General features: G+C 45.9%; 1 protein-coding gene across 1 annotated transcript in view; it reads right to left on the bottom strand.

The window, feature by feature from the left end:
* Positions 1 to 13,389, bottom strand: part of LOC126267215 (peptidoglycan recognition protein 1-like) — a 108,315-nt gene extending 94,926 nt beyond the window's left edge. Inside the window, exon 1 of the mRNA XM_049972188.1 lies at positions 13,295 to 13,389. Coding sequence (XP_049828145.1) covers positions 13,295 to 13,331 — 37 coding nt within the window. The 5' untranslated portion in view covers positions 13,332 to 13,389. The remainder of the gene's footprint in view (positions 1 to 13,294) is intronic.
* Between the last annotated feature and the right edge of the window lie 823 nt (positions 13,390 to 14,212).

The raw sequence follows: 14,212 nt of genomic DNA on the forward strand, positions 1-14,212 counted from the left end.
TCTCCTACACTGGCCGTACACCTCTGGTGATCGTCGAGGGGACACTGAATAGTGCACGGTACATCTAAACCGTCATCGAACCCATCGTTCTACCATTCCTAGACCGGCAAGGGAACTTGCTGTTCCAACAGGACAACGCACGTCCGCATGTATCCCGTGCCACCCAACGTGCTCTAGAAGGTGTAAGTCAACTACTCTGGCCAGCAAGATCTCCGGATCTGTCCCCCATTGAGCATGTTTGGGACTGGATGAAGCGTCGTCTCACGCGGTCTGCACGTCCAGCAAGAACGCTGGTCCAACTGAGGCGCCAGGTGGAAATGGCATGGCAAGCCGTTCCACAGGACTACATCCAGCATCTCTAAGATCGTCTCCATGGGAGAATAGCAGCCTGCATTGCTGCGAAAGGTGGATATCCACTGTACTAGTGCCGACATTGTGCATGCTCTGTTGCCTGTGTCTATGTGCCTGTGATGTATCTGACCCCAGGAATGTGTCAATAAAGTTTCCCCTTCCTGGGACAATGAATTCACGGTGTTCTTATTTCAATTTCCAGGAGTGTATTATTTGGAAACTTCCATTTGTTACAAAATAAATATCGCACACTCAGACAAAACCTAGACTTCATGCTCCGTGCATTTCAAAATGCCATTGGTTTCCAAAGAAAAATAAAGTCAACAGAAAAATTGGTTTAAATGACACTCAGCACTATGGGACTTAACATCTGAAGTCATCAGTCCCCTAGATCTTAGAACTACTTAAACCTAACTAACCTAAGGACATCACACACAGTCATGCCCGTGGCAGGATTCGAAACTGCGACCGTAGAGGTCGCGCGGTTCCAGACTGAAGCGCCTAGAACCGCTCGCCCACCACAACAGAAAAAGAATAAGAATTTACAGAACTATAAGTTAACCATTACGCTAGAGGACAGTGATGTGATTTTTGTCTCATGTCTGAGTTATCATATATCTCTTGAACGCTTATATCGTTAATGCGTTAGTAACTGACATTCAGTGATAAGAGTGACGTGTTTGTGATACATTTAAATGCACCACTGCCCTGAAATCGCATACTGCAAGTTAAAATACGAAACATATGCCAAACTGAATACGGAACCTGCTGCATCGATTTTCGATATTGCGTGCGACGTCAAAATGGCGTCACGTTTGCGGGAAGCCTTGTGAGATGAGTATTACCCGCCAAGATGAATATGGTGCCTGCAGCTTCGATTGTCGATATTGCACGCAACGGCACGTTTGCGGGAAGCCTTGTGAGATGAGTAGTATCAGCCTGGCGCCCACCACGCCCTTTGATGCTCTTTTGTTTTTCAGAGCTCCCACTGCTATTCCCTGAAACGCATATTCTTTCCATGGAGGTATAATAAGGGAAGGTGGCTCTACAGATTTCTGCCATACCTTGCTTCATAGGCAGCGCCGCCATATTGCTTTTTTGTCCAAAAAATTTGCATACGATTGCTTCTTGCTGTTAATTTTTGACGTGTGCACGCAACGGTAGTTTGAAACAGTAAATGTTGCAGTGGTTACAGCATCAGGAGAGCATTTTCTGCCGATTTTCGTGTTTTAAGTGCCTACTACATCCAATCAAAGGACACATTTCACCACATTAATGTAATATCTAAAAAATGGCTCAAATGGCTCTAAGCACTACGAGACTTAACGTCTGAGGTCATATTATGTGTGGTGTCACCGCCAGACACCACACTTGCTAGGTGGTAGCCTTTAAATCGGCCGCGGTCCGGTAGTATACGTCGGACCTGCGTGTCGCGACTATCAGTGATTGCAGACCGAGCGCCGCCACACGGCAGGTCTAGAGAGACTTCCTAGCACTCGCCCCAGTTGTACAGCCGACTTTGCTAGCGATGGTTCACTGACAAATTACGCTCTCATTTGCCGAGACGATAGTTAGCATAGCCTTCAGCTACGTTATTTGCTACGACCTAGCAAGGCGCCAGTATCCGTAGTATTGATATTGTAAATCATGTACCATAAAGAGCGACTTTCTCCATGAATGGATTAAAGTTCAGTATTCCACCAGATACGTCCGTTCTTCTCAGTTCTAATTCCCTTGTCATGTTCCAGACCTCACGCCAGCCTGCGTGAGCTGAGACTCGTGCATTTCGGCCTCCTTTACTAACACGGTTGGCTCTCCTGCCAACCACAACATTATGTCCCCTAGACTGAGAACTACATTAAACCTAATTAACCTACGGACATCACACACATTCATGCGCGAGGCAGGATTCGAACCTGCGACCGTAGCAGGTGCGCGGTTCCGGACTGAAGCGCCTAGAACCGCTCGACCACAGCGGCCACCTTGTAACTATATTTTTGTTACTTGTTTCGAATAACCAAGAAGAGAAGTATGTGACGTGAAAAGGTTGCTTCTTTAATGGAGCATATTTCTCAATACGGAATGACGAAAGTGATGTTCCGTATATGTCCACGTCCCGAAAATGTTTGGAAAATATTATGCTATGCGCAGCGTTCTACCAGACCACTCTTAGAGTTGCACTGACGGGAAATCTAAAGTCAGATGACAGAAATAAAACCGGTATATTAAAAGTAAACAGCGCAACAAAAATTAATGTGTATAAAAAAATCGCTTGATTGACTCCAGTTTCAAGTGAAACGTGACTCCTCTGCACTTCATATTATAATCAGCACGACTAGTACAGCTGTAAATAATGTAAACTGGCATTTTTCTTTTATCAAAACACTTCCACCAGAAGCTAATGTTTGGTCATACTAACTTGGCGGACGTCAGCTTCAAGTTTATGACGTCATGACAATTTCCCTTATTATTCCTCCATGATTGTGTTTTCTAGCTCTGGTGGATATGATGGCCAGCGAGATTTTAATAAACTGAGCGCCGGGCCCTCAAAAATTATTTTCATTGAATCCTCCATCCCCGTTTATTACGTTTCCTCATGTCTGTATCTCGACAGACTCCTTAATGATGCTGCCCCAGAAACTTGACATTTGCACCACGGTGCTGGTCGCATCGTATTTCGTGGTTATGTTCGAGGTAGCGCTCAGCGACTCCTTATTTACGCGGTGCGTCGCTGATGTGCATTGTCGCAGTGGTAACACTGGTTCCCGTCAGATCACCGAAGTTAAGGGCTGTCGGGCTTGGCTAGCAAGTGGATGGGTCACCGTCTGCGTGTGCCGAGTGCGCTCAGCCGTCATGAAGGCTATTGATCAGCTATGTGACTGGGAAGTAGCGGTGCCGGTCACGAAAGGTGACAACGGCCGGTAGAGGAGTGTGTTGAGCACGTGGCCCTCCGTATCTGTATCCGGTGACTCCTAAGGGCGGAGAATGGCACGGCAGCCGGTTGGTACCGCTGGGCCTTCAAAGCCTGCTCGTACACTGTTTGTTTGTTTCTTTTATGTCGCTGATGCAAGGCATCTCTCCTCGACCATTATCATAGTCTGACCAACGCAAGACGTGTCACACCCACATGGAATGCGATACACATCCTGCTTTCGGAGACCTAGATCGTCTTTAACATTACAAAGAATACTTTTTATCTTAAGGGGGCGAAATACACTGGATGCCATATTTCCCTGGAAGTCTATCGATCTTTCTAGACCTTGGGCCAGCATAAGGAAGATAAGCGATTTTTTGTTTCTGTTCCACGATCTCAGTCTCTGCTTCTTTCTCAGGTGTTCTTAATTTTGATTGCATCGTTCATTTTGACGGGCTTAGTACCCGTTCGCATTGTTCGTCAGTGTTGCAATTATTCGACAAGGGTATCGTTGTCTGAAAGTGTTCGAGCTCCATGGATCAGAGTCTTAGAACCGAATTTCTATGTGACGGGTGGTAATGGCTCGATATATGTCAGTGTGCATAAGTTTTCTTATATACAGTGTGGCCCAGGAATCTTTCCATTTCATTCTTAACTACTGGACACTCTTTTTCGAGTTCCATCGAAGTGGGGTAGAAAGAGCGGTACAAGCGACAGACGTCGTTCTACGTCTGTGTCAGCTTAAATATTCTGCAAGCCACTGTACAGCGCATGGCAGAAGATGCACCGCGTCAGTACTGTCAGTTTTCTTTCCTGTTCCATTTAAGCACTAAAAGAAGGAAAACGACTTTCTAAGTGCCTTTGTGCGCGTCATAATTTTCCCATAATCCCTATGCGAGATATACGTTGGTAGCAACGTCATACAGTCGCCTGCGAATACATTTTCACTACATTTACCCAACAGGATGTCGTAAGAACTGTCGTCTTTATTCCAAAGACTTTTACACTGCCAGAGAAAAATGCAACACCCAGAGTAGAATGCCACTTTATTGACAAGTGAGACAGTGCATCATTGTAGTAGTACATGATAACAAATTCAGACCAAATGAAATACTCATATCGCACTAAAGGATGGCCACACAGTTGCACGAATACACATTACACCCTGCTCTGGCAGTAGCGCAGGCGCATATTCTCACATGCAAACGATCAGAAAGGTTCCGAAATACGTCCTACAATACATTGTCCCAAACATCTTGGGCCTTTTGTTGCAATTAGGCAGTGGTTCTTATAGGCCTTGAAGAACGAGTAAACTTCCGTTTCATGATGTTCTTAAATGTTCAACTGTCGAACACCACAAAGAGCACGATGCTTCGTAGCATCCGTATGTGGACGTGCATTGTCCTGCTGAAAAAGCACATTAATTTTCTGTCGTCGAAATGATAGTCGCAAGAGGATAATATCTGGTGCAGTGTAGCAGACACTGGGTACTTTACCCTGCGCAAACACAAAATATGACTGCAGATTGTAACTGATTGGCCTCCCACACCGTGGAGCCTTGGACGGGACCTGTGTTCCGTGAGAGAGTGCGCTCTGGAGCCGGAAGCTCATCAGTGGCGTACATTCAGAACCTAGCCTCATCTGTGGAGACCAGATTCCACTGAACAGTCAACTCTTTCAGGAAATCAGAGCAGCAATGCTTAGTGGTGTTGTCAGTGATAGTTTCGCGAGATGCAACTTGCTGCAAGCAAACGCTTCCCAGTAGTCCCTGGCGATAGAGCAGGTGCTACGTGTGCCCGGATTTCATCCCTGTATGATGTTCGGTCGGCCACGCTGCTCGCACAGTGCGCCGATTTTGGTGTACTTCTGTACTCCGTGGACATCCAAAGTGTGGTCTGCAAGTGTGGGAAAGTTCCGCATACCACTGCTGAAAGTAGTAACACACCATCGATACACTGCGCCCAACATGTGCAACAGCTTCTCGCAGACCGACATTGCGGACCCATTCAAACGGTTGAAGCTGTTCAGCAGTAATACGTAATCGCCGATGGAGCACGGTTTTACCTAGCTGTAAGTATCTCCAAGCTCAGTACAGTTATTCCCTGCAGAGTAAAACCAGGGTGTCCACAGGCAGGTCTCCAGAGCTCCTTTGTGTCACCGATGAAGGTGACAAATGAATCACCAACACTACATCCCTCAGTATGCACATATTATAAAACGAAATGAAATGATCGTGTGGCATTGATGGCCAAGAGTTCGGCCGCCGAGTTGCAAGTCTTATTTCAGCTGACGCCACATTGGGCAACTTGTGTGTCGGTGTTCACGAAACAATGATGAGGACAGCACAACACCCAGAATCATGAGCTAAGAAAATCTCCATCGCTGCGGGAATCGAACCTGGGCTCGTTGGGTCGTGGGCAAACACGTTACCACTCAGCTAAGCGGGAGGACAGCACATATTATACCTTGGTGCCATTGAACACAGTCCTTAACGGTGTTGTATTATTTCCCGACAGCGCACGAAAGTTTCCCTGGCATCTCTGTCACACTTTCATGTAGACGAAACCGACCTGTTGCGATCCTTGCAACACGTCTCTGAATTCCTTCGGTGTCCGTTGTCGTGCCTACTTTATGAGGACTCCAAACACTGGTACAATATTCTAGAATTGGTCGCACTAGCGGCATGTAAGCGGTTCACTTTACAGATGCAGCACACTTAAATGTGGTCACACAGCTCTGGAATTAAGAATGGGATAACCCACTGGCTACAATTGATGCCGATACTGTAGTTCTGAATAACCGGTGTTTTTCGGTATTTGTTTGGCCACGGTTACAACAGGTGGTTTCTATTTTTTACTAATAATCGGGTAAAAAGCGAAATATCAATTAGCCATAAAAGCAGTGCTAAAAGTTATGGTTTTTAGATGAACCTTTCTTAAACAAACGATTAATTTTTATTCGTAAGGTTACCATTGCTTTGAAATGTTGCTTTAACATAGAAAACGGGAAAAGCGATCAGTGCAATTTTAAAAAGAATGCCGACAGAAACGAGGAGCAAACGCATAGCATAAGAATTGGTAAAGCATTGTTGAGACAATACTGAACCTTTTATCACTTAGCATGGCCTGTTGGATGGTACGAGTGTGCACGCAGTGTGTGAGACTTACCCCATTTGGTCAATATGGTAGTTTCATGCTGTCGTCTTTGGACATTCGTTGTGTTGAAGGTTGGCACCATCGCTAGTCTGGAAGTATTTTACAAAGTTCGGTGCCAGTGAAGTACAAGGTTCCATTTCCCTCAAAGTATTAAGCATGAGACGAGCCACTACAACTGCTGTTTTGGCAGAAGAGCCAACGCCGTGTTACGAGAGAAGGCCGAATTGCACGCGTTTTAGCTCACGTAGACTGGCGTGAGGAGGGAAGGACTATACTGACGTGAGGTCTGGAACATTACAAGGTATTATAATTCAGAAAGGGACGTAATTAGTTTGATACTTAACTTTAATCCATTAATGATGAACGTCGCCCTTGACGGTACACGAGTCACAATACTATCTGTTCAGAATACGTTCTTGAAGTAGTAACTGAATATGGCTCCTTGCTAGGTTGTAGCAAATGACGATGTCCATCCTTTGCGCCTTACGCTGCGCTGGCAATTCTTTCGGTACTCATCTTGTACATACTATCCGAAAATTTAACTTTTCTGTAAGATGGGACACGCTTCAATCATGACTGATATGTAAAGTATTACTGACTTCATCTATTGTTGTTCGTCGGTTTTCCATCACCATATTCGAAAGAACAGACACCATTGATGACCTGCAGCCGTCTATAACAAAATTAGAATTATATATTAATACCTTCAGCTGCTGACGGGCGTTGATACATATCAAGGACAGGGGAAAATGTGTGCCCTGACTGCGATTCGAACCCGGGATCTCCTACTTGCATGGCAGACGCTCTATCCATCTGAGCCACCGAGGGCTCAGAGGACATTGCGACTGCAGGGACTATCTCGCGCACGCCTCCCGCGAGATCCACATTCTCACTTTATATGTCCACATACTACATTCGTAGTGTCGGACATGTCCGAAAGAACAGACACCATATCCATATAAGCATATCGTTCTGGCAATACCGACCATGACCTTCGCCTTCTGTGTGGATGCACGCATATTACCCAAACTCTACGAGACTTGGTAAGAATGTCTTCCACGAGTAATGAGTGTGTTGGGTAGGGTCGCACTGTCACCTGTGCACTCGGTGGCTCAGATGGATAGAGCGTCTGCCATGTAAGCAGGAGATCCCGCGCTCGAGTCCAAGTGGGGACACATATTTTCACCTGCCCCGTTGATATATATCAACCCACATCAGTAGCTGAAGACATGTCAGTGACATGTCATCCATAAAAATTCCATCCTTATTTGGAGACAAGTAGCCCAACTAACTATTTCCAGTCTATCATCGGTTCAGCTGGATCAGAGAACCCAATACATACTATGTAAACACAGCCCATACCATTATGGAGCCACCATCAGCTTGCACGGTGCCTTGTTGACAACTTGCCTTCAGTTAACGACCGAGAGCAGCGCTGTTTATGTCGAGTTCTCGGTGCTAACAGACAAGCAACAGTGCGTGAAAGAACCGCAGAAATCAAAAATGTTCAAATGTGTGTGAATTCCTAAAGGACCAAACTGCTTAGGTCATCGGTCCCTAGACTTACACACTACTTACATTAACTTATGCTAAGAACTACACACACACCCATGACCGAGGGAGGACTCGAACCTCCGGCGGCAGGGGCCGCGCAGTCCGTGACATGACGCCTCAAACCGCGCGGCCAGTCCGCGCGGCGCCGCAGTAATCAATGTGGGATGTACAACGAACGTATCCCTTAGGACAGTAAGGATAAATTTGACTTTAATGGGCTATGGCAGCAGACCGTCGACAGAAGTGTCATTGCTAACAGTACAACATCGCTCTCAGCGCCTCTCTTGGGCTCGCGACCATGTCGATTGGACTGTGAAACCGTGGCCTAGTTAGATGAGTCCCGATTTCAGTTGGTAAGAGCTGATGGTAGGGTTCGAAAGTGGCACAGACCCCGCGAAGCCATGGTCGCAAGTTGTCAACAAGGCACCGTGCAAGCTGATGGTCGCTCCATAATGGTATGGGCTGTGTTTACAAGTATGTATTGGGTTCTCTGATCCAGCTGAACCGATCATTGACTGGAAATAGTTATGTTGGGCTACTTGTCTCCAAATAAGGAAGGAATTTTTATGGATGACATGTGACCGGGCCACAACTGGTCGCGATTGCTTATGAAGATCATTCTGGACGTTTAGCGAGAATGATCCGACCATCCAAATCACCCTACATGAATCCCATCTAACATTTGTTTGACATACTCGAGAGTTCAGTTGGTGCATAAAATCCTGCAATGGCAACACTTTCGCAATTATGGACGTCTATATTTCTGCAGGGGACCTCCAACGACTTGTTGAGTCCATGCCAAGTCGAGTTGCTGCGTTACACCGAGCGTAATGAGATCCGACACGATACTAGGAGGTATCACACGATCTTTGTCAATCCAGTTTATACCTAGTATTGATGGCAGGAGAGCCGAGGCACTACTGCTGAGAATGGACCATTTTATATGAGCTGAATGAGCACTGGGAGAATATCGAAAGAAGCAGAGTCGCTGACCCGGTACGCATATACCGGATACTTATAAATATACTTTCCCTATTTAACACGTTATAACTCGAAAAATAATTACCGTACGAGTACCAAACTTGGTAGCATTAATATCAAGGACATGGGAAAGAAAAATAACGCAGAATCATTCAATTGAAGCACTTTTAATGTGCTGCTACAGTACATAATACCATTACACACCGGTACCATTACTGCTGCAAAAGGAGTTCAATACAGCGTCCATCAGTGATCAGAAGAGCCTGAAAGCGCAGGATTGTATTCAGCATAGCAGAACGAAGAATGTCCGTAGGTGTGCTGACTACCTCTCTTGATATGCTGCGCTTCAGATCAGCACTTCTTTGAATGATCCCTTGGTAAACCCTGTCCTTCAGGTAGGAGGAGCGACAAAAAGAATGGGGCAATGATGAACGTAGCTGTGAAGTCACACCATACTTTGACACGTTCATCATAAAGAGGAACTTCACGCACAGTGACTGGAGGTGAAGACTCCCACACTCGGCAGTTCTGTGTGTTCACCTCATCTGTCAGAGAAAAAGAAGCTCGTCTGGCGATAGGATGGTCCAGGGCCAGCCCTCCTGAACTTCAGTCCTCGCGAGGAAATGGATAGTGAAGTCAACTTCTACGTCAACGTCCACGAGATTAAATTTTTCTGTGCGAGCCCTGATTTCTCTTATTTTATCGTGATGACCATTTCTCCCTATGTACGTGGGTGCCAACAGAGTGTTTTCGCAATCAGAGGAGAAAACTGGTGATTGAAATTTCATGAGAAGATCCCGTCGCAAAGAACACCGTCTTTGTTTTAATGATTGACACTCCAATTGACATATAATGTCTGTGGCACTATCTCCCCTATTTCGTGATAGTACAAAACGAGCCGCCCTTCTTTGAACTTTTTCGATATCATTCGTCAGTTCCACCTGATGCGGATCCCACACCGCACAGCAATACTTCAGAATACGGAGGACAAGCGTGGTGTAAGCAGTCTCTTTAGTAGACCTGTTGTACCTTCTAAGTTTTCTGCCAACGAATCGCAGTCATTGGTTCGCTCTACCCACAACATTATCTATGTGATCGTTCCAATTTAGGTTGTTTGTAATTGTAATCCCTAAGTATTTAGTTGAATTTAAAGCCTTAATATTTGTGTGACTTATCGCCTAATAGAAATTTAGAGAATTTCTTTTACTTCTCATGTGAATAATTTCACACTTTTCTTTATTCAGGGTCAATTGCCACTTTTCGCACCATACGATATCTTATCGAAATCATTTTGCAATTGGTTTTAGTCATCTGATGGCTTTACAAGACGGTAAATGATAGCATCATCTGCAAACAATCTAATAGGGCTACTCGAATTGTCTCCTATGTCGTTAATATACATCAGGAGAAATAGAGGGCCTATAACACTTGCTTGGGGAACGCCGGATATTACTTCTGTTTTACTCGATAACGTTCCGTCTATTACTGCGAACTGTGACTTTTCTGACAGGAAATCGCGAATCCAGTCGCACAACTGAGGCGGTATTCCATACGCACGCAGTTTGGTTAAAAGACGCTTGTAAGAAACGGTGTCGAAAGCCTTCTGGAAATCTAAAAACATGCAATCAGTTTGACATCCCCTGTCAGTAGCACTCATTACTTCATGAATATAAAGAGCTAGGGTAAAGAGCTAGTTGTATTTCACAAGAACGATGTTTTCTGAATCCATGATGAGTCAATAAATCGTTTTCTTCGAGGCACTTCATAATGTTCGAGTACAGTATAAGTTCCAAAAGCCTCTCGGGATAGCCGCGCGGTCTCAGGCGTCTTGCACGGTCAGTGCGGCTCCCCACGTCGGAGGTTCGAGTCCTCCCTCGGGCATGGATATGTGTGTCGTCCCTAGTGTAAGTTAGTTTCAGTTAGATTCAGTAGCGTGTAGGCTTAGGGACCGATGACCTCAGCCATATGACCTTACCTTCCGAAACCCTGCTGCAAATCGACGTTAGTAATATGGGCCTAAATTCAGCGGATTACTCCTATTTCCCTTTTTGGGTATTGTTCTGTACATAGTTCCGCGTAGTCAGCGCGTACACTACTTTCCCACTAGAGCGCGCCCCGCTAAGCACAACAGCGCAGGCGCAGCGTTCGTCCGTCTCCGCACTACGAGATGGCGCTGCCATAGAGGCGGACCAAATTCTGCTTCCGCCGATACGCATATCAATATGCAACGCAGCCAATGAAATTGATGCTAACGTAGAACCTTTTCTTCTCGTGGACCACACTCGGGCAGTGATACATTAACGCGCGAGGTATTGTAATGAGTGTAGAGACCTCCGATTAGTCAGTCTGCATTTGTCTGCACCAGTCTACAGTCAAGTTTCAGTCTGCGCCTAATAAGATTACCATATTCCTGTACATAGCCATGAAGATAAATGTATAGACACATTGTCAGGTATCAGAGATATATGTGAGAATAAGATTATCGTACCAATACCAAAGGAACTTCAGATTGTCCATTGTAAATAGCATCCAGAACCAAGTTAAGTAATTTTTATGCTTCTTATTACTTTAATAAATGTGTGTGAAAATTAATAAAGTTCTGTTTAAAGTTGGCCACCGTCAATCTGCTACTCTAAGCGTGCAAGTGGCATTTCTATCGTCTGACCTAACGGCAGAAGATAAACACGCCACGATAAGACCACGAGACATATTGCTGACACTCGCCTACTTCGTTAGAGCGACAAGTCAAATAATCTGATGGTGTGTGTACTGAAGGTGTTACAGTACGCACACCACAGGTATTGGTGTGACTTGAGCAATTTTTCAGTCTTTGGGTACGGAACTTTCTGCGAGAGAGCGGTTGTATATAATTGCTAAATATGGAGCTATTGTATCAGCATACTCAGAAAGGAACATGACTGCAATACAATCTGGGCCAAGTGATTTACGTTTCTCATCTTGATAGTTGTTCTTGACTGGAATTCAGGAATATTTACTTCGTCTTCTTTAGTGAAAGAGTTTCGGAAAACTCTGCTTTAGTGGCACTGTCATCAGTGACTTCACCGTTGTTATCGCACAGTGTAGGTACTGACTGCGTCTTGCCACTGGTGTGCTTTATGTATGACCAGAATCTCTTTGGATTTTCTGCCAGACAACCTATCGTTGTGAGTCCTGTAGTGCAAGCTACATGGATCTTGTACGGATACCATTTGATAATAGTTCGAAGCCCCTTCTGTACAGTAGACCACGAGATGTTCAACTGTCGTGACACAGCAAGCGCACTGCCTGACGGTTGCGAAATGTGTAAAGCGCTGTCTACCACAGCAACAGCGATTTCATCAACCGCCTGTGGTTGCACTCTTTCCGTAGCGACGCTAAGTTCTCCCCACACTCGACAATTCTGTGTTCATCTCAACCATCAGCGAAAAATGAATTTCGTTTGTCCGTAGGATGATTCAGAACCAGCCCTTGTCAACTCCAATCCTTGCAAGAAAGTAGAGAGCGAAGTCAACTCTTAGTTGTGCGTCCTGTGATGTTAGCTACTCTACGATATGGAGCTTGTACAGATACCTTTTGAGAATGGTTCGAAGCACCTTCCGTACAGTGGACCACGGGATGTTCCACTACTGTGACACAGCACGCGCATTGCTTGACAATCGAAAATTGCGAGCACTGTTATCTGGCATACCAACAGCGATTTCTCGTCCTTTTTGGGGTGCTACCGTTTTTCGACCTCTTCCCGCAGAGACGTCCAGTTGATTCGAACTTCATCATGCTCCGCACAGCACGTGGAGGAAGCGAACCCTCCCGTAATCCTTTCTAACAGCTATATTCCTGAAGTGCAACTGCAGCACTGCTGCTGTTGGAACTGGACGGTGGCGCTGTGACGCACGGAAATCATGCACAACATACTCTGGACATTAATGCTACCACGTTTAGTACTAAAGCACTCCGTCTTCAGGGCACGATGAGCCTACCGGGACCATCCGACAGCCGTGTTATCCTCCGAGGAGGACGCGAATAAGAGGGCGTGGGGTAAGCACACCGCTCTCCTGGTCGTAATGATGATATTCTTGAGCGAAGCCGCTACTATTCGCTCGAGTAGCTCCTGAATTGGCAGCATGAGGCTGAGTGCACCCCGAAAAATGGCAACAGCTCAAGGCGGCTGCATGGTCACCCCTCCAAGTGCCCTCCGCGCCCAACAGCGCTTAACTTCGGTGATCTCAAGGGAACCGATGTATCTACTGCGGCTAGGCGTTTAGTACTCGTACAGTAATTAGTTTCCGTGTTATAACGTGTTAAACAGGGAAAGTTCAATTAAAACCATCCGTTAGCTTACCTTTTCCGGTGCTCCTGGCGCCTTCTGGAGCCTCCATGGTGGCAGCGACGAAGTTGCCGGCGGACTGCAGCTGTCGCCGGCGTCGCAGCTGGATGAGAGTAGCAGGAAAACTGCGGTATATCCCCGCGGCCGTGGTGTTGACGGCTCATATTTCGCTTGAGGTCACGTATGACGCGAGCACTAGAGCCAAAGCACATTTCACTCACGTCCTGCAACATGGCGCGTTCGTGGGAAAAAACTGAAACTTGTCACTCCGGCGCAGTAATTTTGCGTCTGTCTGCGCATAAAGCCGGGCGGGAGCTATCAGCCCTGCGGCACAAACAAATAACCAGAAGCCAGTTCATGTAAGACATATTTTTCACTTTTTTGGGGAGGGGGGGGGGGGAGGGAGAGTAAATCAGTGTTTTGACTGGTTTGATGCGGTTCGCCACGAATTCTTCTTTTGTGTCAAACTCTTCATCTCAAAATATCACTTGCACCCAACGTCCACAATTATTTACTGGCTAAAGTTTAATCTCTTCCCCTATTGTTTTTACCCTCGAGTACAGTGGAAGTTACACTACTGGCCATTAAAATTGCTACACCACGAAGATGGCGGGCTACAGACGCGAAATTTAACCGACATGAACAAGATGCTGTGATATGCAAATTATTAGCTTTTCAGAGCAGTCACACAAGGCTGGCGCCGGTGCCGACACCTACAATGTGCTGACATGAGGAAAGTTTCCAACCGATTCCTCATACACAAACAGCAGTTGACCGGCGTTCCCTGGTGAAATGTTGTTGTGATGCCTCGTGTAAGGAGGAGAAATGCGTACCATCACGTTTCCGACTTTGATAAAGGTCGGATTGCAGCCAATCGCGATTGCGGTTTATCGTATCGCGACATTGATGCTCGCCTTGGTCGAGATCCAATGA

This window comes from Schistocerca gregaria, chromosome 4 (genome assembly GCF_023897955.1).
Source record: "Schistocerca gregaria isolate iqSchGreg1 chromosome 4, iqSchGreg1.2, whole genome shotgun sequence".
NCBI classification, from domain to species: domain Eukaryota; kingdom Metazoa; phylum Arthropoda; class Insecta; order Orthoptera; family Acrididae; genus Schistocerca; species Schistocerca gregaria.